The sequence below is a fragment of the Acomys minous genome, assembly GCF_964271855.1.
Source record: "Acomys minous genome assembly, chromosome: 9".
NCBI classification, from domain to species: Eukaryota; Metazoa; Chordata; class Mammalia; order Rodentia; family Muridae; genus Acomys; species Acomys minous.
In genome coordinates, this window is record NC_140490.1 from 1,067,884 (window position 1) to 1,090,785 (window position 22,902).

A 22,902-nucleotide genomic window follows, 5' to 3' on the forward strand; every position below is an offset into this window, starting at 1 on the left:
CTAAGTGATTTGTGCAGCCATAAGCACATGGGTAGGGAGACTGGCGTGGGGTGAAGACAGAAAGCCGCTCTAAGGGAGAGCGCCTTGATCCAAGAACTGAGCATTCAGTAGGTGTTAAGAAATAAAGATGGCGCTAGGGCTGTGGCTCAGTGGTACTGCATTCCCAGCCCATGGAAAAGAAAGAAAAGGAAGTGTAAAGAGTTAGATGCACAACGAAAGGCGGTCACTCCTCCCCATCCTGAATTGTCTCTGCAGCCAATAGTTCAGGTGCAGGGATGGGGCCTTCTCAGCCCACCTTCATCTGTGTCTGCCTGTGGACTGGTCTGTTCTTGCACAGAGCCCGCAGGAGCATCAGCAGTTGCTGCCATTTGCAGTGGCTGCCTGCCTTGCCCTGAAGATGGAATTTCTCAGCCCTCTTCCTACAGCGTTCCCTGGGCAGCAGAGGACGTGATGTTAACGTATAGTTCAGGGCTCGATGCTGAGAAGCCCCTTGTCAGCACCTTGTGCAGTTGTGAACCTCTACACTCGCTACCCTTCACCCGAAATAGAAGCCTCTCTAATAAAGGCTGAGAGGAGCATTTGTAATGTACATAAATATTTAGAAGGCAGTTTGAGGCTACTCAGCTAAACTATGGTACTAAGTATCCACTAGGGTCTGTGACCTCCCCTGCTATGGGCTTTTGAAAGGTTTTACCATACCAAAAATGGGGCTCCCCTTTGTGGAATAGACTGTGATTCCAGACAGCACTTGGTTACCCCCATAACTGCCATGCCACATAGGACCACCCAAGTGGACATATCTTGCCTAGAAGCTGGTGTTCTAGTCAAGGTCTCATTTAGCACAGGCCAGTCTCAAACGTAATGTGTAGGGGAGGCTGCCTCTGCCCTCCTAGCACTAAGGTAGTAATCAGTGCTACTGTACCTGGCTAAACACTTTTTCCCCCCATGTGTGAATTAATAATTTTTTTCCTTTCTAAACATTCATTTTATTCGTACTCTTTCCTTCCTTCCCTCTCTCCCTCCCCTAGTTTTTCTTTTTAAAATTATTTTTTGCCATTCACCCTATGCTGTTTTTATTTATTGAAGTTTTTTGTGTCCAGAGTGGACATAAAAAGAATGAACAAGCTGAGCACAGTGGTGCATTCCTTTAATCCCAGCACTTGGGAGGCAGAGGCAGGTAGATCTACGTGAGTTCCAGGCCAGCCTGGCTTATTCATCTTTCTCTCACATTATTATGAAGAAATAAATAATCTTATGCCAAGGAAGAACTGTAGTGAACATTAAACTCATCTTCATAGAACAGATGTTAACGGTTTATTATTGATGTTTATTTGGCAAAAATGAGAAAAAAAGTGTTGACTAGTGTCTTGATTCTGTTTCAAAGTATAAAAAAGGTAGCATCTCATAGAGTTTTCCTGAATGTCCTTTACAGTTTTATTGTGACTTGTGGAAGTGATGGTGATGTGAGGATGTGGGAAGATTTGGACGATGATGACCCAAAGTCCATTAATGTTGGAGAAAAGGCTTTTTCGTGTGCTTTGAAGGTACGTGTTTCAGTTGGTTGAAGAAATGAGGGCATGTGACTTTAAAGCATATTTGAAAATTCCCTATTTGGGAACCTAACTCAGATCCTTTGGAAGAGTAATAAGTGCTTGTTACTGCTGCGCCTAGGACTAAAACTATTTCTTATAGAAGCTTTGAATATATCTGATTCATTTTTCTTTCCCTCCCCGGGTTTGTTGTTGTTGATGTTTGTTTGTTTGTTTGTTTGTTTGTTGAGGCAGGATCTTCTGCAGCGCAGGCTGGCCGCAGGCTCACCGCATGGCCAAGAGTGACCTTGAACTCCTGCTTCCACTTCCCAAGGGTGGGACTGTGTGGTCCTAGGGAGCTCGAGTCCGGGCCTCTGTGACTGCCAGGGAGCACTCTGCCAGCTGCATTGCACTGCAGCCCAGTATCGCTGCTTGTAATCCCAAAAGTTGGAAGCAACTGAGGGAATTCTCAGAGAATTCATTTCATAATTTTGGTATAGTCACAAAATAGATATTCAACGACTAAAAAAAAGATAACTTTTGTATATCTGCTTCAGAAAAGATGTTTATAATTGAAAAAAATTAAATGTTATAGAAATATCTGTATAGTATAATGTTTTAAAAATACAAATGTATTTGCATGGGTTTAAGGAAAAAGTTAAAATGACATTACCTGGAGGGTATTGGAGAGATGGCTCAGAGGTTAAGAGCACTGGTTGATTCTCCAGAGGACCCAGGTTCAATTTCCAGCACTCACATGACAGTTAACAACTGTCTGTTACTACAGTTCCACAGTATCCAACACTCTCACACAGACATACATGCAGGTGAAACACCAATGTACGTACGTATATACATACATACATAAAATGACGTGACCTCTAAATGTTAGTAAAGATTACTTCATATAAGTAGAAAACTCAAGCCATCATGGTGGCGCATGTCTATAATCCCAGCACTTGGGGAGGTGAGGCTGGTGGATCTCTTGAGTTTGAGGCCAGCCTGGTCTACAAGGTGAGTCCAGGACAGCCAGGGCTACACAGAGAGTCCCTGTCTCAAAAAACCAGAAAAGAAAAGAAAAGAAAAAAAGAGTAGTTTTTCTCCAAGAATAACCATGTTTGTAACGAAGAAGTCTGTAAGGAAGGAAAAGTAAATGAGGTCTTACATATTGTTTGTCACAAATTACCACAAACTCGGTGACTTCAAACACTAGAACACTTGCTTCACAGTTAAGAGGCAAACAGTTTGCGATATGTGGTGGCAGCAGAACTGGCTCTTGTTGGTCTCTGGGGGTCATCTGTTCCTTGTCTGCCTTCGGGTTGTCACCGTCCGAATCGATGCTTGTCTCCTTATCACTCCATCACAGCCGTGGATTCGCTCCTAGACTTTATCCCGTTCTTTTTTTTTTTTTTTTTTTTGGCATTTCTGAGAAATTTTTATTGGCCATTTGGATAAAATTTATTTGCCAGGAAGGATGATCCCATCGTACTTCTGCTGGAACCAGCGCATGGCCTCCTCTTTGCTGATCCTGTGCTTGGCCCCAATGCAGCCTGTCCTGCGCTTCTTGTCTGCGATGCTGAAACCTGGCCTACCCAGCACCACATAGAAGTCTAGGCCCTAGATGCCAATGCTTGGGTCGTATTTGATGCCCAGATCAATGTGTTCTTGAATCCCAAAACCAAAGTTTCCAGTATCTGAGAAGTTATTTTTCCTTAGTTCATACTCCCGCACCTTCAGGCCTTTCTCCAGAATTTCTTCTGCCTTGGCTCCACGCACTGTGCAGTGCACAACGATCTTTTCATTTCTCCTGATGCCAAAGGACCTGACAGTGTACCTGGCTTTGGAAAACACCGCTGTCTGGCCCATGAGCTGCTCCAACACCTTGGCTGCCCGGGTCAGTCTGTCTCTGCTCTCGCCCACACAGATGTTGAGGCAGAGCTTGTGGATGCGGAGCTCCCACATGAGGTTCTCCTTTTCACCCTGATCTTGCTGCGCCATGATGGAGAACAGGAAGAGAGCTTTATCCCGTTCTTAAAGGCAAGATTATATCGTGGAAACGTAGGGCTGTGCTGTGGTGTCCGTGTCCTTTGACATCTTCTGCACTGGAACTGTTTTCTATGAAAACCTCTTTTGAGTCTCTTCATGTTTGTGATATATGGCATCTTTTAAAATATAACTATTTTTCTTTACCAGAAGTAAAAGAAAAACTACAGGCTAGAGAAGGTAGCTTGTGAAGGTAGAATTAAGTTTTCCAAAGCTAGGAAATTTTCCTCACTAGTGTTTACTATAGGAAAAGTGTATACTGAAAAGTTCTCTTTACATGAACTGCATTTATAAGGCTGTGTGGTTTTTCCCGTGTTTTTCATTATTATGGAGATATTAACGGATTTGGATTTGTTAAGCCAGTATGTCTAACCTTTACTCTTTCTTTAAGAATGGGAAATTGGTTGCTGCAGTTTCTAATAACACCGTCCAAGTCTACACGTTCCCTGAGGGAGTTCCCGATGGCATATTAACACGCTTCACCACCAATGCAAACCACGTCGTCTTCAATGGTGATGGCACGAAGATTGCTGCGGGGTCTAGGTGAGCTCGTGTCCCACACAGAGTGTCTGACGGGTGATAGTTTTAGGGCGCTGTCTACCTTTGTTGTTGCCAAGACTTTAATATAAAAAGTTTTTTTAGGACAAAATTGTGAATTAAAAATATGTATATATTGCTTTTAGAGCTGAAAAAGGTCAGAGAAAGGTGATAACGTGTTACAAACTTAATTAATTATTTTAGGTAGAACCCAAATCAGGATTTCTTTAGCATCTCTTTTTTTTTTATAATTTATTTATTGTTTGTTTGGTTGGTTTGCTTTGGTTTCTGCTTCAGAGTTTCTCTGTGTAGCCCTGGCTATCCTGGACTCACTCTGTAGACCAGGCTAGCTTCTCTCTCTTGAGTGCTGGTTCCTGAAGAATTCCTTAATCCTCCTTGTAGGCAAAATAAAATCAACTCATTGGATGCTGAGGTGGGGCTCGATAGATAGAACTCTCTGAAATGCTTGTAACTGTCAGTTAGTGTTAGATTAGCACTAATAGGAGCTTAGAGGTATCCAGAGAAACCATTTGTGCAGTGCTTGTCTCTCAACAAGGTGAGAAGTTTTGACTTGTGTTTTCAGGATTTTTATTGAACAAAATGAAACAGCAAGTTATTAAACTTGGGTGACAGTTTGCAAGTTGTTGTTGTTGTTGTTTTTTTAAACATAGCATTCATTCTTGGTTTTGAAATATTTAAGCCATGCATTAAAGAGGCTTTTATTGGCATTTATTCATGTGATTCCTCTTAACGGTTTATAGTGATTTTCTGGTCAAAGTTGTGGACTTGGTGGATAACAGCCAGCAGCAAACATTCAGAGGACATGACGCCCCTGTTTTAAGTCTGTCTTTTGATCCTAAGGATACCTTCCTGGTAATCTTTCATTCCTTTGTTGTTTGATAGTTGTGTTTAAAGCTATGGGAGAACTGGCAAAAAAAACTTGCCCTATTGGTATAAAAGACTTTTTAAAATCAGTTGCACCAATTTCTGTGTGACATTATAGCCATAATAATTATGTATAATTTTTATATGTAGTAGAGATAATACATATATATATAATATATATAATAAATACATAGAGATAATTTGTTTACTTCTGCAGGCATCAGCTAGTTGTGATGGAACTGTCAGAGTGTGGAATATTTCTGACCAGGTAAATTAGTAAGTTTGAATTTAAAACATTTTGTCCCTTTCTATGATATTTTGAGTGTTGCCTATAATATCACTGATCAAAAGTAGTTATTTATCTTTTTTAATCTGTTTCTTTGAGCATTACTTTCATTACTTCAGAATAATCTGATAGAATTATAAATGCATCGAACAATAATTGTTTTTAACACTAACTCACAGGAGTAACTATAAATAGTATTTAACTTTTAAGCTTGATAAATTAAAGAAGGAAATTTAGTTATTATGTGTTTAGAAGACAACTACCATGTTTGGGGCTTGTGTTAGATGTTGGTAATAGAGAGGTAAATAAGGCAGAGACCGCATTTGACTGGAGAGTCACATTGAGCTTAAGCTTCCTTCAGCCCAGCCTGGTACAGGTTTTAAAGACAAAGTGGGAAAAAAAAACAAACAAAAAACCTTTCCAGACAGACAGAGGGACCAGTCTGGTCTCCCTGGAGTGATCAGTGGGTCTCTCATTCATAGAGATCCTGTGGCTGATAAGGAACAGCCTTCCTTAGTAGCTTGACCAAATTATTTCTAGTTTTGATAATGTCATGCCTTAACCTCTCAAGATTTCTTCTCTATTTTTGTATTTTAATTTATTGAAGGTCTTTTTGTTTGTGAAAGTCATGTGTGCTTCATGTGCACAGAAAATGCTCTTGTGTAAGACTTGTGCTTTTTTGTATCCAAAAGACTTAAAACTGTAGAGGCTAAGGATGCTAGCAGTGATAGTTAAAGTGTGTTCAGTTGCTTTTCCCCAAAACATAACGAATGGAAGAAACCACCTGTTAAATCTCAGCTTTGCATCTACTTTGAGATAAATTTTTGATTGTCTTTCTTTAAAAATCAGACATGTGCCATTAGTTGGCCAGTACTACAAAAGTGCAACGATGTGGTGAATGCAAAGGCCATCTGCAGACTCGCATGGCAGCCCAAGACGGGGAAAGTAAGTGACACTTAGTTTTAACCCTTAAATTATTTCTATTAGTCCTCGTTAATTTTTAGTGTGAGAAGTTTGTTTTGTTATTGTAGTATTATTTATATTTTCAAACTCGAAGCCAGGTAATCCTGAAATGCTTCATGAAACATTTCAACTTTAAATATTTTTTTGTTGTGTAGATGAATATGATGTTTGTGTGTGCGCATGCGTGCCATGCCATGCTCTAGAGGGGACTGTGCGCATGCGTGCCAGGCCATGCTTTAGAGGGGATAGTGGGTGCATGCATGCCCTGACATGCTTATAGAGGGGACAGTGTGCGCATGCGTGCTGTGCCATGCTTGTAGAGGGGACAGTGGGCAGCTTTTAAGAAGAATCTGTGACAGGGAAATGTGGAATGGCAGGATGTCTCCTTCAAGGGACTAACACCTGCCAAGAAAGCCCGAGTCTCATAAAAGTCAGGATGGACCTTTTCAAATTGTATGTTTTACACGAGCTGTTCTTATATTTTTCTTTCCATTGATGCTTAATGGAACAACTCTGAGACAGGATTACATGCAGTGCTAAAGAGACATGGAAGTCTTACTCACAATAAATGACTCAGTGCTACCTTCTGGGTATTTTCTATATTTATACATGTGCACTACAGCATATGAATAACAAAAAAGTATATACCAATCTATGAGACTGCAGATGTCGTAGATGTTCATTTATGGGGAACTGGTTAAATAAATCTTGGTGGTTCTGAAAGTAAGATTCTCTCTAATGCTTAGAAAAGGACTGTCTTTTATGTTCTCATGAAATAGACCTTAAGGACAAAAACTATCAGGCTACAAAATAGTAGGTATAGATAGAGTGCTAGTACTTGCTAGTAAAGAATACTTCCATACATGAGTACTTAAACATACACATGCATATGCATGCTTTTATGCTTTATTTTGAGAAGGAGCTCAGGATCCAGCTTGCTTTGTACCTCACCCTTGTTTCTGCCTCTGAGTGCTAAGATTACAGGCTTGGAAGCACCCTGCTCCAATTCCTACTTTTTTTTTTTTTTTTGGCGGGGGTTTGGTGGGCAGGTTTCGTGACAGAGTTTCCCTGTGTAGCCTTGGCTGTCCTGGACTCACTTAGTAGACCAGGCTGGCCTTGAACTCACAGTGATCTGTCTGCCTCTGCCTCCCAAGTGCTAGGATTAAAGGCATGCACCACCACGCCCAGCTTTCGAATCCCTGCTTTTATAGTCTGCTTATATTTGCTATTATGAGTAGAATTGGCTCTGATTTGGAGACTTTCCGGACAGGCCCTTCCTTTTGGACCTTGTGAATATTTTCTCTTTGACACAGGGACTGGCCGTATAGCCCAGGCTGCTTTTCTGTCAGAATCCTTCTGCCTCTTTCTGAATGCTAAGGTTATAGACATGTATACGTGACATGTTTTATTTTGAAAAGGAGTTCATGATCAAGCTCGCTATGTACTTTCATAAGCTAGGTGAGCACTTACGAGTGTAGATTCACTTTGGTAGCAAATGTGCTAAAACTGGAAGGATACAGAGAATGTAGCATGGTCCTTATGCAAGGATGACATGCAAATCTATGAAGTATTCTATGCTTTTCAAAATTTTTATGTTATATAATACCTTAGATGCTATTTAAAATAAAACACATTATTAGATTTTAATTAATTTTTATGTTTGGATGTTTTGCTTGCATGACTGTCTGTGCCTCACGGGCATTCCTGGTGTTTGAGAAAGCTAGGGGACATTGGGTCTCCTGGGTCTGGAGTTACAGACCATTGCGAGCTGCTGTGTAGGTGCTGAGAATGGAACCGAGGCTCTCTGGAAGAGTGTACCCTTAACTGCTGTGCCATTTCTTTAGCTCTGCTTTATTAACCTTTTTCTTTTCTTTGTTTATTTGTTTCTTTCTTTCTTTACTTTACTTTACTTTATGTATATGAGCGCTCAGTTTTCATGTACACCAGAGGAGGGCATTAGATTAGATCCCATTGCATATGGTTGTTAGCTACCATGTGGTTGTTGGAATTGAACTCAGGACCTCTGGAGGAGCCATCAGTGCTCTTAACCTCTGAGCCATCTCTCCAGCCCCTAGAAGTAGATTAAAATATAGTAAAGGGTCAGTGAGGTGGCTCAGTGGGTAAAGGTACTTGCTGCCAAGCCTAACAACCTAAGTCTGAGCTACAGAAGCCAACAAAGTGGAAAGAGAGAACAGACTCACAGAGATTGTCCTCTGACCTCTCCATACATAGTTGCTTTCTCACACATGCATATACACAACACTACTACACTACTGCTTTGCTTTTCGCTGAAAGTAACAGAGTGATGGTTACTCATTTATTTTTCTTAGCAGAATTTCAAGTCAAGTGATTTTTTTTTTTTAGTTTTGTTAGTAGCAATTGAAATTCAAATTTGCTCTTATATCTTGTAAATTTAGCTAAATTAGCTTTACGCTATTTTCTTTGCAAGTTGAATTTATGTAACTTTGTCTTTCCCAATAGTTACTAGCAGTTCCTGTGGAAAAATCTGTTAAGATGTACAGAAGAGAAACCTGGAGTAATCCATTTGATCTTTCAGATAGCTCTATCTCTCAGGTAGGTTTTGTAAGTTACATGTGGAGCAATAACTATAGAGAAGGTTTAATGTATACTTCACCAAAACCCATTGTCAACTATGAAATGTGTGGGCTGGAGAGATGGCTCAGTGGTTAAGAGCACTGGCTGTTCTCCAGAGGACCTAGGTTTGATTCCCAGCACCTACATGCTGACTAACAACCATCTGCATGTAACTCCAATTTCAAAGGATCTGATGCTCTCTTTTGGTTTCCACAGCAGTGCATGCAGATGGTACAGAGGTATACATGCAGACAAAACACCTATACACATAAAAATAAGTAAATAAAAAAGTAAATAACACTGGATGTCATGGCTCACACCTGTGATCCAGCACTCAGGAGGCAGAGGCAGGTGGATCTCTGAGTTGGAGGCCAGCCTGGTCTACAAAATGAGTCCAGGACAGCCAAGGCTACACAGAGAGACCCTTATTGTGTTTCGATAAGACATGTGATTCTAGTCTCACTTAAGTAGACGAAAGATTATTAGGTTTTTTATATTTATTTATTTATTTATATATTTTTTTTTGGTTTTTTGAGACAGTATTTCTCTGTGTAGCCTTGGCTGTCCTGGACTCCCTTTGTAGACCAGACTGGCCTCAAAATTCACAGAGATCTGCCTGACTCTGCCTCCACCAGTGCTGGGATTATGGACATGGACCGCTGCACCTGGCTTATTTTTTAAGTACTTGTTTTGTTTTCAGACAGGGTCTCACCACATAGCCTTGGTTGGTTTGGAGCTCCCTATGTAGACCAGGCTGGCCTTGAACTTATAAAGATCCACCTGCCTTAGCTTTACTAGGATTAAAGATGTTTGCCATCATGCCGGGCTAGATGTATTCTTTTTTATTTTAAGTGTATGAGTTTTTTTGGTTTGGTTTGGTTTGGGTTTTTTGTTTGTTTTTTGTTTTTTGCCCGTGTCTAAGTGGGCTGTGTATGTACCTGGTGCTTGAGGAGGCCAGGGAGGGCTCTGTGTCGCCTGGAGCTGGAGCTCCCCATGGCTGTGAGCTGCCACGTGGGTGCTGGGAACCGAGCCCAGGTCCTCTGCAAAAGCAGCCACTGCGCCTAACCACTCAGCCACCTCTCCAACACCCTGTTATTTTTCTTATTCTGTCTCTATCTCTCATTTCCTCGTTTTTTCTCAAGTTTAGGTAAAAAATAAATACTGGTCTATATTTGTTCACTCTATACTCATGTGTGTTCTTTTGGCTGGAGAGATGGCTCAGAGGGTAAGAGCACTGGCTGCTCTTCCAGAGGTCCTGAGTTCAAGTCCCAGCAACCACACGGTGGCTCACAACCATCCATAACGAGATCTGGTGTCCTCTTCTAGTATGCAGACACAACACTGTATACATAATAAGTTAAAAAAAAAATCAAAGACTCAAGAGTATGAACAGTGACTTGTTAAAAGTTCACTTCACTTACTGGTTGTCTTCATTTGGTAGTTGAATGTTAGGAGGATTCCCTGTAATTGTTTGTTTGTTTGTTTGTTTGTTGTTTTCCAGGATGGTAACATTGTTTTATATTTCATTTTTAAATTTTTATTTATTTATTTATTTGTTTGTTGGGTTTTTGTTTTGTTTTGGTTTTTTTTGAGACAGGGTCTCTGTGTAGCTCTGGCTGTCCTAGACTCATTTGTAGACCAGGCTGGCCTCGGACTCATAGTGATCCACCAGCCTCTGCCTCCTGAGTGCTGGGATTAGAGGCATGCGCCACCCTCATTTTTAAAATTAAACAGGTATTTTTCTCTTGGCTAAAAAAATATATATATGCTAATAGATGAATATTATTGAAAAAAGTTAAGTAAATATACTTTGTTGCATTTTATATATCAGATGTAATTAGAATAACTTAGAGTAGAGATTTAAAACTATTATTAACTGTTTCTTTGTAGACACTCAATATAGTAACCTGGTCTCCCTGTGGGCAGTATTTGGCTGCAGGTACTATTAATGGCTTAATTGTAGTTTGGAATGTGGAAACCAAAGACTGCATGGAAAGGTACACTTAATTGTTTTTGTTTAATTAGGAGACATTTGTAGATTTTGACTTATTTAAAATGAAAATAGCTCTTACATTATGAAAACCATTAATTTTAAAAAATATTTACTCTGTGTATGTGCACACTGTAGAGCACGCATGCCACAGTGTATTGTGGACAGAGATCAGAGGACATTGCACAAGTGAGTGCTCTCCTCCCATTGTGAGCGTTCTAGATCAGACTCAGGCTTGGTGACACGTATCCTTACACACTGAGCCGTCTCACCGGTGCCATGTAATCTTCAAATGGACATTTTCTCAGGCAGTAGAGATGCTCGGTTTGTTCTGTTTTGGGTGGTGCTGAGGGTACGTGCTGGACACGGGCTGCTTGCTGCTGAGGCTCCTGCTCTACTGCAGGGGACTGTGGCTTTAACACAGCTCACTTTTTGATTTTTAGGGTAAAACACGAAAAAGGTTATGCAGTCTGTGGCCTGGCCTGGCATCCTACTTGCGGACGCATATGTTACACCGATGTGGAAGGGAACCTTGGGATCCTGGAAAATGTTTGTGATCCCAGCGAAAAGGTGTCAAGCAGTAAGGTAAGAAGCAGTATGCCAGAACAGCTTCTTCCAAGTGTTTCTATAGTTGTGTAGACTTAGAAAATACATCATAAACTACCTTGTTTTCTTGTGAAATTACAATTTATGTGTCTATGTTAGATGTTCAGTAATAATCTATAGTAAAGCTACTTAAATTTGCTCAGCCTAAAATTTCTCAAATATATTTTGCAAGTAATCGTTTATTTCCTTCATTTAATGCTTTTCTTTTTGTTTTTATTTCTTAGTGATTTCCTTTGTAAAATACTGTTTTTGCATTTTGTATGAGGATTGTTGGATAAATATATTAGAGATAAAACTTAAAATTTAATAACTGAAATAGGTCTCAATTGGCTTATAAACTTTTTTGCTTGTTTTATAGCTCCTTGCTTTTTGTTGGTTCACCCTCCTTGACAAAGATAACTTTTCATATTTCAAGTTTTAGTGTAGACTTCCACTTGAAGGTTGTAGATTAAATGTTCCTCTTAAAACCCTATTAGATAACCGTTTCCCTCCCCAAGACAGGGTTTCTCTGTGTAGCCCTGGCTGTCCTGTATTTGCTTTGTAGACCAGGCTGGCCTCGAACTCACAGAGATTTACCTGCCTCTGTCTCTCGAGTGCTGGGATTACAGGTGTGCACCACCACGCCCAATTAATTAGATAACTTTTTAAAGTGAGAAATCATATACGGTAAAGAAGCAAATTAAGTAATGGTAGAAATAAAATTTTGCAGAGGAAAAAATATAAGAGATTATTTTAAATAGATTTTCAGAAAGTTGAATCTTAATATTACAATTGTGGGAAACTGAGGAACAACCCAGCTTGTGTGACTAGAGCCCTCAAATTCAGAACTTAGCATCAGTAAGCACTTTCAAAAGTGAGGCTGGCAGCAATAGGTCTGGCTTAATGAGCAAATAGATCTTCCCGTCTCTTTTACCAGATGCTGGAAATTTGTTCTCTAGAAAGGAAAAACATAGAAGGTACTTGGCCAAGGAATTCTAGGTACAATCGAGTGTCTTAGGTTAGGGGAGGTTTGGGAATAATGTACTGAAATATCTTTGCCCAAAAGTGGTGATGCTTGAATATTAAAACTGCCAGCTCTTTATATGTGTTGGCTATCACTATTTTATCACAATTTTTATTTAGCCATAAATAGCTTATATGATGCTAGTAGCCTGAACACTGTGCATTGATTAAATCAAAGTGAGAGTACATGTATCTATAGAGAGAGAGTTGGAGTTGGTGAACAGTGCAGCTGTGTACTTGGAGTAGAGGTGGCTGTAAAAGGTCACTAGAGTCTCATTTTCCATAGAAGGAAGTTAAGAGGATATGTTAAATAGATGGATGAAAATGGGAGACATTTTGAAATAGCACTTGAATATTGCTTATAAGCCTGGAAAGAAACACTCAATAAAACACTGAAGGCCTGGAGTGGTGGCACATTCCTTTAATCCTAATGCTTGGAAGGTAGAGGCAGACAGATCTTTGTAAATTTGAGGTCAACCTGAGATACATAGTGTTAACAGAAACAACTATAAGGGGAAAGGTGTGAGAAGTGAGTCGGTGTCTGTGCAGAGGGTTGTTTCCAGTTGTATAATACACTTAATAAGGCCGTTTGAGTAACACATGCAAACACATAGGCGACCTTGATCACAAACATAAGGTGGGCTAGTGAGATGGCTTCTTGGGTGAAGGCAGGCAAGCCTGACGATCTGAATTTGAGCCCGGAGCCCACATGGTGGAAGAGGAGAACTGACTCCTACAGATTTCCCTCTGGTTTCCACAGCTACATCTCGCCCACTACACAAAATACATTAAGTAAATTAAAATACTTTTAGCTAGGTATGGTGGTGTGTGCCTTTAGCCCAAGCACCTGGGAATGCTGATGCAGAAGTGTCACAGTTTGGAGGGCTGCCCAGGTCACAGCAAATTCAAGCCAGCCTGGGCAACTCGGAGCCTGTCTCAGAATAATAAGGGAGGCAATTTCAGTGCAGGGCTCGCTTATGAGTCTTTAATTCTGTTTGCAGTTGAATGTTCTTTCCAGGTTGGCTTTTGAGGCATAGTACATATTTCTTTCTTACTATTAGTTAACATTCTATCTATTTCACCATAAATGCAAGGCTAAATTAATTTTTTTCCTAATAAGAAAATCCTAAGATATTTTTAGGTAACTTTTGTTCATAAAACTTAAACTTAAGGTTGTTGGAGCTGGAGAGATGGCTCAGAGGTTAAGAGCACCACTGCCTGCTCTTCAAAGGTCCTGAATTCAATTCCCATCAACCACATGATGGCTCACAACCGTCTACAATGAAATCTGGTGCCCTCTTCTGGCCTGCAGGTGTATGCAGGCAGAACACTATACATAATAAATGCATAAATAAATCTTAAAAAACAAAAACAAAGGTTTTTATTGGAATAGTTAAAGTAATAACATATAGCATCTACTTATCAACTTAATTACTCATTAAATTGTGTGGTACTTTTTTCTATTCTTTTTGTTAAACATTAGTTTCTTAAACATAATTACATTTGCTTCCATCTAAAAGACTTGTGATGTACTGCTTTCTAATCCCTTAATGTTTTGGTTAGAATCTGGGGGTACAAAAGTATCAGTGTGCGTTAGCATTTATGGCCTCACTGGCCCGTGGGAATAACTTGTAGTCTTTGCGGTGTGTCTGTTCACTATTTCACCTTGTAGTGATCTGAAAGCTTGTTAATAACGATACCTGGTTCCTGAAATGTGTTTTACAATACAATTGGGAGACTTCGTTGTGACTTTTTCATAGTCATAGGTGACTTCTGTTCTGGAGAACGGACTTTGAGGAGTAAACTTTAGCTTGCATTTTGGCATATTTTTTTTGTTCTCTTTCCTTTGAAGAGGACTATTAATTTTTGATAGGCTCAGTGGAGTATCCAGCTTCTCCTGGGGGCTTTCTTCTCTGACGCCTAAGGCTTGACTTATTGCTGAGCCCAGGATTTCCCTTTAGACACTTGGATAGATGTTGGAGGGCTAGAGTCACACGTGAGGTTTCTCCCAAGGTGGGCTCGGAATTGTAGCATCTACTCTGTTCTCAGCAGCTTGTAATTTGGCTATTTCTAAATTTTATGAATAAATACAAGATACTCCAGATCAAGCCAGTCTAATCCTCTCCCATTCATCCTGGCTAATCGAGAAGGAATGTGATTCATGCCTCTCTTTACTGTTAGCGGGTAACCAGTCACAGAATTTTCTTTAACTTAAAAAGTAAAAATAGGGTTGGAAATACAGCTAGGTGGTTAAGGACGTTGTCTGCACCTCCAAAGGACCTGTGTTCAGTTCTCAGCACCCACATGGCAGCTCACGGCTGTTTATAACTCCAGTTCCAAGGGGTCTGATACCCTCACACCAATGCACATAAAGTAAAATTAAATTAATTATTAAACAATAAAAATACCCAGGCATAGTGGCACATGCCTTTAATCCCAGCACTCGGGAAGCAGAGGCAGGTGGATTGCTGTGAGTTCAAGGATAGCCAAGGCTACACGGAGAATCACCGTCTCAAACAACAACAAAAACCAGTATGTTTATTCATCAACATGATACAATTTAGGATGCAGTGAAAAAACAAAATTCTCAATCTTTTCCCTCAGAGTCAACTTCCTGACATGTTCCTCTGAGATTCAGGGACAGTAAGTACATCAGCATTCCCAAGTATTCTCAAGAGTTTTCAAAATTATGGTATTTTGAATATACTTATATAGTCTTTATGTTCTAATTTGATTAGCTAAATTTTAAAGTCAGGCACCTTGTGGAGCCAACCACATGTGGACCTGCCCGTTTAAAGATTTATTTTGCATTGAAAGTGTTATACGTTGAGAGAATACTGAGAAGACTTACACAGAGTGTGCTGTGTGTGTGAATTCTTAGAAAGTATTTTCCTGTATATATTGTGGTGGAACATTTCAAGTGCTTTTGGGGAACGGCACCTCGGAACGCGCAGTGATCTCGCTCCTGCGCCGGTCACAGCTCTTGTGCCAGATCCCCGGCTTTCCCCCTCCCCATGGCTCTCCCCTGGAGGAGCTGCGTGAAACTGGCAGCATCCATGACTCCCTCTACAGGGTGGGTGTGGCCAAGGGTGAGCTTTGAAACCTGCTTCTCCTTTTGCCTCCTTTAGCCCCCCGCACTTTACCACAAGCTTTTTCATGGGCACCTTGGCAGTGTAGAGAGTGTCCCTTCATGGACACTACATGTTATCAAGGAAATTGGGGTTCCCTTTTGTGAGTTCTTAGTCTTGTTAATTGAAGACTTCAGACTGCACTTAGAAGGACACCTGAGGACTATTTTATTGGCCTTTGGAAGGAAAGCAATGGTAGTCAAGCTAGAATCCCCCCCGCTAGTTGCCGAGATGGAGAAGAGAGTCATGCCATTAAATTAAGAAAGAGCTCAGCAAGCAGCTGGAGAAAGGTGTGAGGGTGGGGTGGGGACATCGCCAGCGAGACAAAAACCCAGAGTGTAACGGAAAGTACGCCTAGTCTTTTAGCCAATATCTGAAAAGGAGGTGAAGAGTTACTTTTTTTTTTTACTCACAAAAGGAGACAGGTTTAGCAGGGCTGCATGGTGATAGCACTTTAAGTAGCTGACTGTATATGGCATTCGCTTCTGTGTCTCTCCTATAATCCCGACCTGTCCCCAGAGTATAAGGCATTTAAAATAAAGGTATGTGCTACTCATACATTCTTAAATCATAAGTATGTGCTTACGTGGCGGAGTTTGTATATGTCTTCAGAGGCCGCATGTGTTGGCGGCTGTCTGTAATCCCAGCACTTGAGGCGGCAGGTCAGCTTCAGTAACATAGTGAGTTTGAGGCCAATATTGGATCTAGGAGACAGTGGTTCAAAAAGCAAAAACACAAAATGGTTGCGTTTGGGAATCAAGGATGTACATTTATGTGCGAGATACTAGGTTTATCTCCAGCACTGTGTTAACAGGAAAATAGACCTGCCTTTTGCCTAATTGTTTTTCTAAATCATTTACTAATATGTTGTAATTTAATTTTTCAAGGTTTCTAGTAGAGTGGAAAAGGATTACAATGATCTTTTTGATGGAGATGATACAAATAGTGCTGGCGATTTTCTAAATGACGATGCGGCTGAGATCCCGTCCTTCTCAAAAGGCCTTGTGAACGATGATGAGGATGAGGACGACATCATGCTGGCTGTGGACCGCCTTAGACAGAGAAGCCGGGTCTTGGCAGATGATGAAAACTCAGTTGGTATGAATTTAGCTTTGTACATGTGATAATCCCTTTGCTGATAAGTTTTCCATGTTATTAAAAACTACCACTGATGGCTTAGTGTTTAGAGCAACATTCTAAGCCCTGTGTTTAAAACATTTCAAATCAACAACCTAAGCAAGTACCTGCCGGTAGCCCTGACACCCTGAGTTCAGTCTCAGGGACCCACAGATGCACAGCAAACACTCTTATCCTCCAGGCCATCTCCACAGCCCAGCTTTAAAGGAAGCTATGGTGTATGTGTGTGCATATATGGAGTTGGCTTGTGTGTGTGTGTGTGTGTGTGTGTGTGTGTGTGTGTGTGTGAGAGAGAGAGAGAGAGAGAGAGAGAGAGAGAGAGAGAGAGAGAGAGAGAGAGAATACATGGAGTTGGTCCTCTTCAGCTTTACATGGATTCTGGGGATCAAACTCAGGTTACTAGGTTTGCACAGTAAGCAGCTTAAATTGCTGAGTCATCTCACTGGTCCACCCAGAACTTTTTATTAAAAAAAAAAAAAAAAAAAAAAAAAAAGAACCTTTATAAAAATCAAGAATTAGTAAAAAGAGTATTTTTATTGTAAGTGGGTGGTAGCGAACAATGCAGTGACTGCTAATAAAGTTTGGTGGTGGTGTTAGATTAACAGAAGGCTCCATCTGTTCTGCCTCCCAGGACTTTTGCATCATTACTGCATTTCTTGAGCTCAGTGGAAGATGCGAGTCATGTGTCAGCTACCACTAAGTCCACGTGGGAGCTTCACTGTAATAGTCCACAATGCTTTTCTTTTTCTAGATTGTTCATTTTGTGATTGTCTGTAATCCTTTGTTCTGTAGATGCCACAGTGCTAAAAACTGATCTTCACAAAGAGGAAGGGGAAGAAGATCAGGCAGGCAGTAGTCACAGTCTGTCCCGTATAAAACCCCAAAGGCCATTTTATGACGGGCCCATGCCCACGCCCCGACAGAAGCCGTTCCAGCCAAGCTCCACCCCCTTGCATCTCTCTCACAGGTTCATGGTAAGCCTTCCTGCATCGCTGCCTCCCTGCACTTTACTGCATAGATTAGAAAATAGTTTTAAAAACCTTGTTTAAGTGGCTAAATCATTTGGTTGATTATTGTTTTATGGTAGGTTTATTTCATGATTAACTCAGATTTTTAAATCTTATTTCAGTATTATTATTGAAAAACTTGTTAATTCTGTTTTGCAAAATGAAATAACCTAAAAACATGACTATACATCTTGTAATTTTTTATTTTTTATTTTTATTTTTATTTTTTGGTTTTTTCGAGACAGGGTTTCTCTGTGTAGTCTTGGCTGTCCTGGACTCACTTTGTAGACCAGGCTGGCCTCAAACTCACAGCGATCCGCCCACCTCTGCCTCCCGAGTGCTGGGATTAAAGGCGTGCGCCACCACGCCCGGCCATCTTGTAATACTTACTGGAATATTTCCAACCTATTTCTCAGAATCACTTAGCAGCCTAGAACTCACTGTGTAGACCAGATTGGTCACAGATCTGTGACTGCCTTCAGCCCTTTCCTCTTGAGTGCTGGGTTATGGATACGTACCATCATGGCTAGCACGCTCGCTCGCTCTCTCCCTCTCTCTCCATACACACACGTTTAGACTCTAAAACACTTGTTTTTAAAAGGCAATTCTTTTGTTGGGGGAGTTGTTTGGGGTTTTTTGTATATTTGTTTGGTTGGTTTGGATTTTATTTTGTTTTCAAGACAGGTGTGCGTGTGTGTGTGTGTGTGTGTGTGTGTGTGTGTGTGTGTGTGTGTGTGTGTAGCTTTGGCTATCCTGGACTCACTGGCTAGTCTTGAACTCACAGAGATCCACCTGCCTCTGTTCCCAAGTGCTGGCCTTACAGGTGCGTGCCACCACCGCCCAGCTTTAGAGGGCACTCTTACAAGAAGGTGGTAAGTGCTATAGACAAAGAAGCGTTCTTTACCCTGGTTCCGGGAAAGTGAAGTCCATTAGAACAGAGATTGTTCTTTCTTAGATGTAGTCTCTCAGGGGCTCAGTGGTTATGAGCACTAGCTACGTTCAATTCCCAGCATTCATTTGGCAGCTTACAACTGTCCTAAATTTCATTCTCGGGGATTCTGGCTTCCACAGTGATACACAGACAAAAAACCCACACATAAAAAACTTTAGATGGTTTTTCCTTTTTCGTTTCTGTTTTTTTGAGACAGGATTTCTCTGTGGCCTTGGCTGTCCTGGAGCTCACTCTGTAGACTGGACTGGCCTTGAACTCACAGAGATCCAAGTGCTGGGATTAGCATTTTTCTTTAAGTTTGAAATCTTGCACAGTATGTTATTTGATAGTTATTTGATGATTTTCATTCTGCAAATTTTGTTAGATGTTTTTATTGAAGCCATAGTTCCAGCATAAATACTTGTGAAAAATAGGAAGAATGGTGTTTCATAATAAATATTCTTGTTATTAAGAATCATCATTGAGTAATACGTCATAGTGTCGATATTTTACCTACAGGTATGTTAGTGTTAGCGTTATGCTCTTCTGGCACCAGACGTGCACATGGTGCATTACATACAGGCTTGCAGGCAAAACACTCACACACGTTACAAAGACAGAATGCAAGGAAGACAGACAGACAGACAGGGACCACTTGTGAGCCCAACATGTACATCAGCAGAAAATAAACTTTCCAGTTGCTGCTAATTTATGTTTTACAATTTATATGTTTATCCTTTAACAAACCAGTTCAAACAGAAAAATATGTTGACATTTGTATAGAAACTCAAATTTTGAAGTATTTGGAAGAATTTGGTAGTTTGGTTATTGAAAGGTCAATTGTAAGTACTTTATTAATTATATTACTAATGTAGTTTTTCAAATGTCAAACAGTCCATTTGCTAATTGATTACGTAGACTTTTTATAAAGGGAAGAGTAATTAGCAATTGAAGTCCTTGTTATATAAAGTGTGGTAAGTGTAAACACAGAGAGTTACAGTGTTGCTAGTCTGTGTTCTTGTGGCATATATAGTTTTAGGAATCCCTGTTTTTCTTACTTGATCTTACATACTTGTAGGTGTGGAACTCTGTTGGGATTATTCGCTGCTATCACGACGACCAGGACAGTGCCATAGATGTGGAGTTCCACGACACCTCCATCCACCATGCCACCCACCTGCCCAATGCTCTCAGCTACACCATGGGGACGCTCTCCCATGAGGCCGTTCTGTTGGCGTGTGAGAGTGCTGATGAATCAGCAAGGTAAAAAGGGAGCGTCTGGCGTTGCTTGTCCGTTAGATCAAATTGTATCTTTTGCAGTATGAAAACCAGAAACTAGACTCTGCGTAAACACCTCAGAATATGGTTTGCTCTGGTTGTCTCCTCATTGGACCTTCTACATATGAAAATGATAGGATATGATTTATACTACAAGAGGGATGGGATTATATCCTGTTGTGACAGTAGTTATTACTATTATAACAGTAACAGTTGTAGAACACTCAGAAAAGGAATCTCCTTTAGAATTCTTTCATAATTAATAATGAGCTAAGAGGTGGTGCTGCACACCTTCAACCTCAGCACTCGGGAGGCAGAGGCTGGAGGGGCTCTGTGAGTTTAAGGCCAGCCTGGTCTACAAAGTGAGTTCTAGGATAGCCAGGGCTACACAGGGAAACCCTGTCTCTAAAAAACAAGCAAACAAAAAGAATTAACAGCGCTTGATATGTATCCTCTTGACATCTGTGTGTATGAATCCTCCTTTAAATTTAGTTTACTATGGTATAATTTATGTACAATAAAATGTAATCATACTTTAGGTTGATGAGTCGACACATTTGTATATACTTGCGAGTAACCACTACCACAAAGTAGAGAATATTTTTTATTATCTGAAAAGCTTTTATAACTAACTCAGTCTTAGCCTTGGATAACTGCTGGTCTCGGGGAGGGGGGGGTTATTTGGTTGGTTGGAGTTTTTGTTTTGTTTTGTTTCTTTTTGGTTTTCCGAGACAGGATTTCTCTCTGTAATCTTGGCTGTCTGTCCTGGATTCGCTTTGTAGACCAGGTTGGTCTCAAACTCACAGTGATCCACGTGATTCTGCCTCCCGAGGGCTGGGACTATAGGCGTGTGCCACCACACCTAGCTGGAGTTTTTGTTTTGATTTGTTTTGTTAGGTTGGGTTTTGCTATAGGTTAGATTTGAAATCTTTGAAAAGGAAAAATTTCAAAGGAAGACAGCATCACAGTATAATATTTATCAAGTTTTTCTTTTTGTTTAGTGGACCATGGATTAGTTTCAATGGTTTAATAAGTATATGGATATCCCTTTTGTTTTCCTTAGAATGATTGTTTTTATTTCTCTCCATTTGGCCTTTCATGTTATTTATTTATTTATTTATTTATTTATTTATTTAAAAAGATAACTGGGCCTGGAAAGATGGCTCAGAGGCTAAGAGCACTGCCTGCTCTTCCAAAGGTCCTGAGTTCAATTCCCAGCAACCATATGGTGGCTCACAACCATCTATAATGAGATCTGGTGCCCTCTTCTGGTGTTTGGGCAAACACTGTATACTTAATCAATAAATAAATCTTTATTTATTTATTTTTATTTTTAATTTTTATAAATAAATCCTTAAGAAATAAAATAAAATGAGAGCTGTTGCTTAAGGTTTTGATACTTTGTATCTTTTAAAGTCTTGGTTGTTGTTTTTTAAATTTTATTTATTATTTATACAGTATTCTATCTACATGTGGGCCAGCCTGCCACAAGAAGGCACCATATCTCATACAGATGGTCATGAGCCACCATGTGGTTGCTGGGAATTGAACTCGGAACCTTTGGAAGAGCAGACGGCGCTCTTAACCTCTGAACCATCTCTCTAGCTCTTTGATTGTTGTTTTGTGTGCACTTTATAGCCATTACCTCCAATTTTCCATTTAATATTATCTTGTGACTGTGTCTTCAAATACGCTTAAAAATATGAGTTAAGAGTCATAATGTAGATCATGTGAAGTTTATTTCATGGGCTTGGGATGTAACGGTTTGTTTATTGCCTTCCAAGCACTAGTTGTATCCCCGGTAGCAGACAAGCACACACACCCAAGTGAATTTCATAATTATTTTCTTTAAAACCAGTTGTAGTAATAGAATAGAAAAATAAACTTTGATTAGTTATATATAAAAACATCCCATATATCTGGGGGGGGCACCCCTCTAATCCCAGCACCCAGGAGTCAGTGGCAGGTGGATCACTGTGAGTTTGAAGCCAGCCTGGTCTACAAATCAAGTTTCAGGACAGCCAAGGCTACACAGAGAAACCTTGTCTCAGAGAAGGGGGAAATCACATATAAAAACTTGGTTGTTTCTATCTTGTTTTATTTTTTAGCAAGCTCCATTGCCTGCACTTCAGCTCTTGGGACTCAAGCAAAGAGTGGATAGTAGACATGCCTCCGAACGAGGACGTTGAAGCCATCTGCCTTGGCCAGGGCTGGGCCGCTGCTGCCACCACAGCTTTACTCCTGCGATTGTTTACTATTGGAGGTGTTCAGAAAGAAGTCTTCTGCCTTCCTGGACCTGTGGTGTCAATGGCAGGCCATGGAGAACAGCTTTGCGTTGTTTATCACAGAGGTAGGTTTTTCTTTGTCTTACATGATACTACAACTTAAGTAAAATGGAGCTACTTGGAATTTGGGGGAGTTTTGTTTTGTTCCGAGACAGGGTTTCTCTGTGTAGCCTTGGCTGTCCTGGACTCTCTCTGTAGACCAGGCTGGCCTCGAACTCATAGAGATCCATCTGCCTCTGCCTCCCGAGTGCTGGGATTAAAGGTATGCGCCATCACTACTTGGATTTTTTTGTTGTTGTAATTGATCTCATTTTGTTTTGAATTGTATACATCCTTTTGCATATACTAAGTATTTTCATCATTGTAATCGTTGAATTTAGAAGACATTGCTATATTTCTGAGCAAGAAAAACAAGCGTGCTTCACTGTATAGACTATTCAGAGGGTAAAATCTGGTTATTTGCATGTGTACGTTGCTCTGTTTAAGTACCTCAGACCTAACCTACAACTTTTAGTGCAAAGGATCAAAACAACTGTGAGTGACTTTCTGAACCTGGGAGCTCCTTTTCCTTGCTTTCTCACCCCTATGTTAACACCAACCTTAGCAACGTTAGTGTAAGGTTATTTGTTTTATTTTAAATGCTTTGGTAGAAATACTGTCCTCTGGGCTTATGTGACATCCTCTTCCAGCTTTTTCCCTG

General features: G+C 40.4%; 1 protein-coding gene and 1 pseudogene across 2 annotated transcripts in view; one reads left to right on the top strand and one right to left on the bottom strand.

Moving 5' to 3' along the window:
- Positions 1-22,902, top strand: part of WDHD1 (WD repeat and HMG-box DNA binding protein 1) — a 41,795-nt gene that overhangs the window by 1,166 nt on the left and 17,727 nt on the right. The window contains exons 2-13 of the mRNA XM_084796616.1: positions 1,433-1,544; positions 3,964-4,115; positions 4,871-4,982; positions 5,212-5,262; positions 6,130-6,225; positions 8,725-8,817; positions 10,729-10,835; positions 11,272-11,413; positions 16,452-16,662; positions 17,494-17,675; positions 19,718-19,902; positions 22,026-22,267. Of these exons, the coding sequence (XP_084652742.1) occupies positions 1,433-1,544; positions 3,964-4,115; positions 4,871-4,982; positions 5,212-5,262; positions 6,130-6,225; positions 8,725-8,817; positions 10,729-10,835; positions 11,272-11,413; positions 16,452-16,662; positions 17,494-17,675; positions 19,718-19,902; positions 22,026-22,267 (1,685 nt within the window). The remainder of the gene's footprint in view (positions 1-1,432; positions 1,545-3,963; positions 4,116-4,870; positions 4,983-5,211; positions 5,263-6,129; positions 6,226-8,724; positions 8,818-10,728; positions 10,836-11,271; positions 11,414-16,451; positions 16,663-17,493; positions 17,676-19,717; positions 19,903-22,025; positions 22,268-22,902) is intronic.
- On the bottom strand, positions 2,952-3,557 carry LOC311605798 (large ribosomal subunit protein uL5-like; annotated as a pseudogene). Its single transcript has one exon. The product of its transcript is annotated as a large ribosomal subunit protein uL5-like (transcript).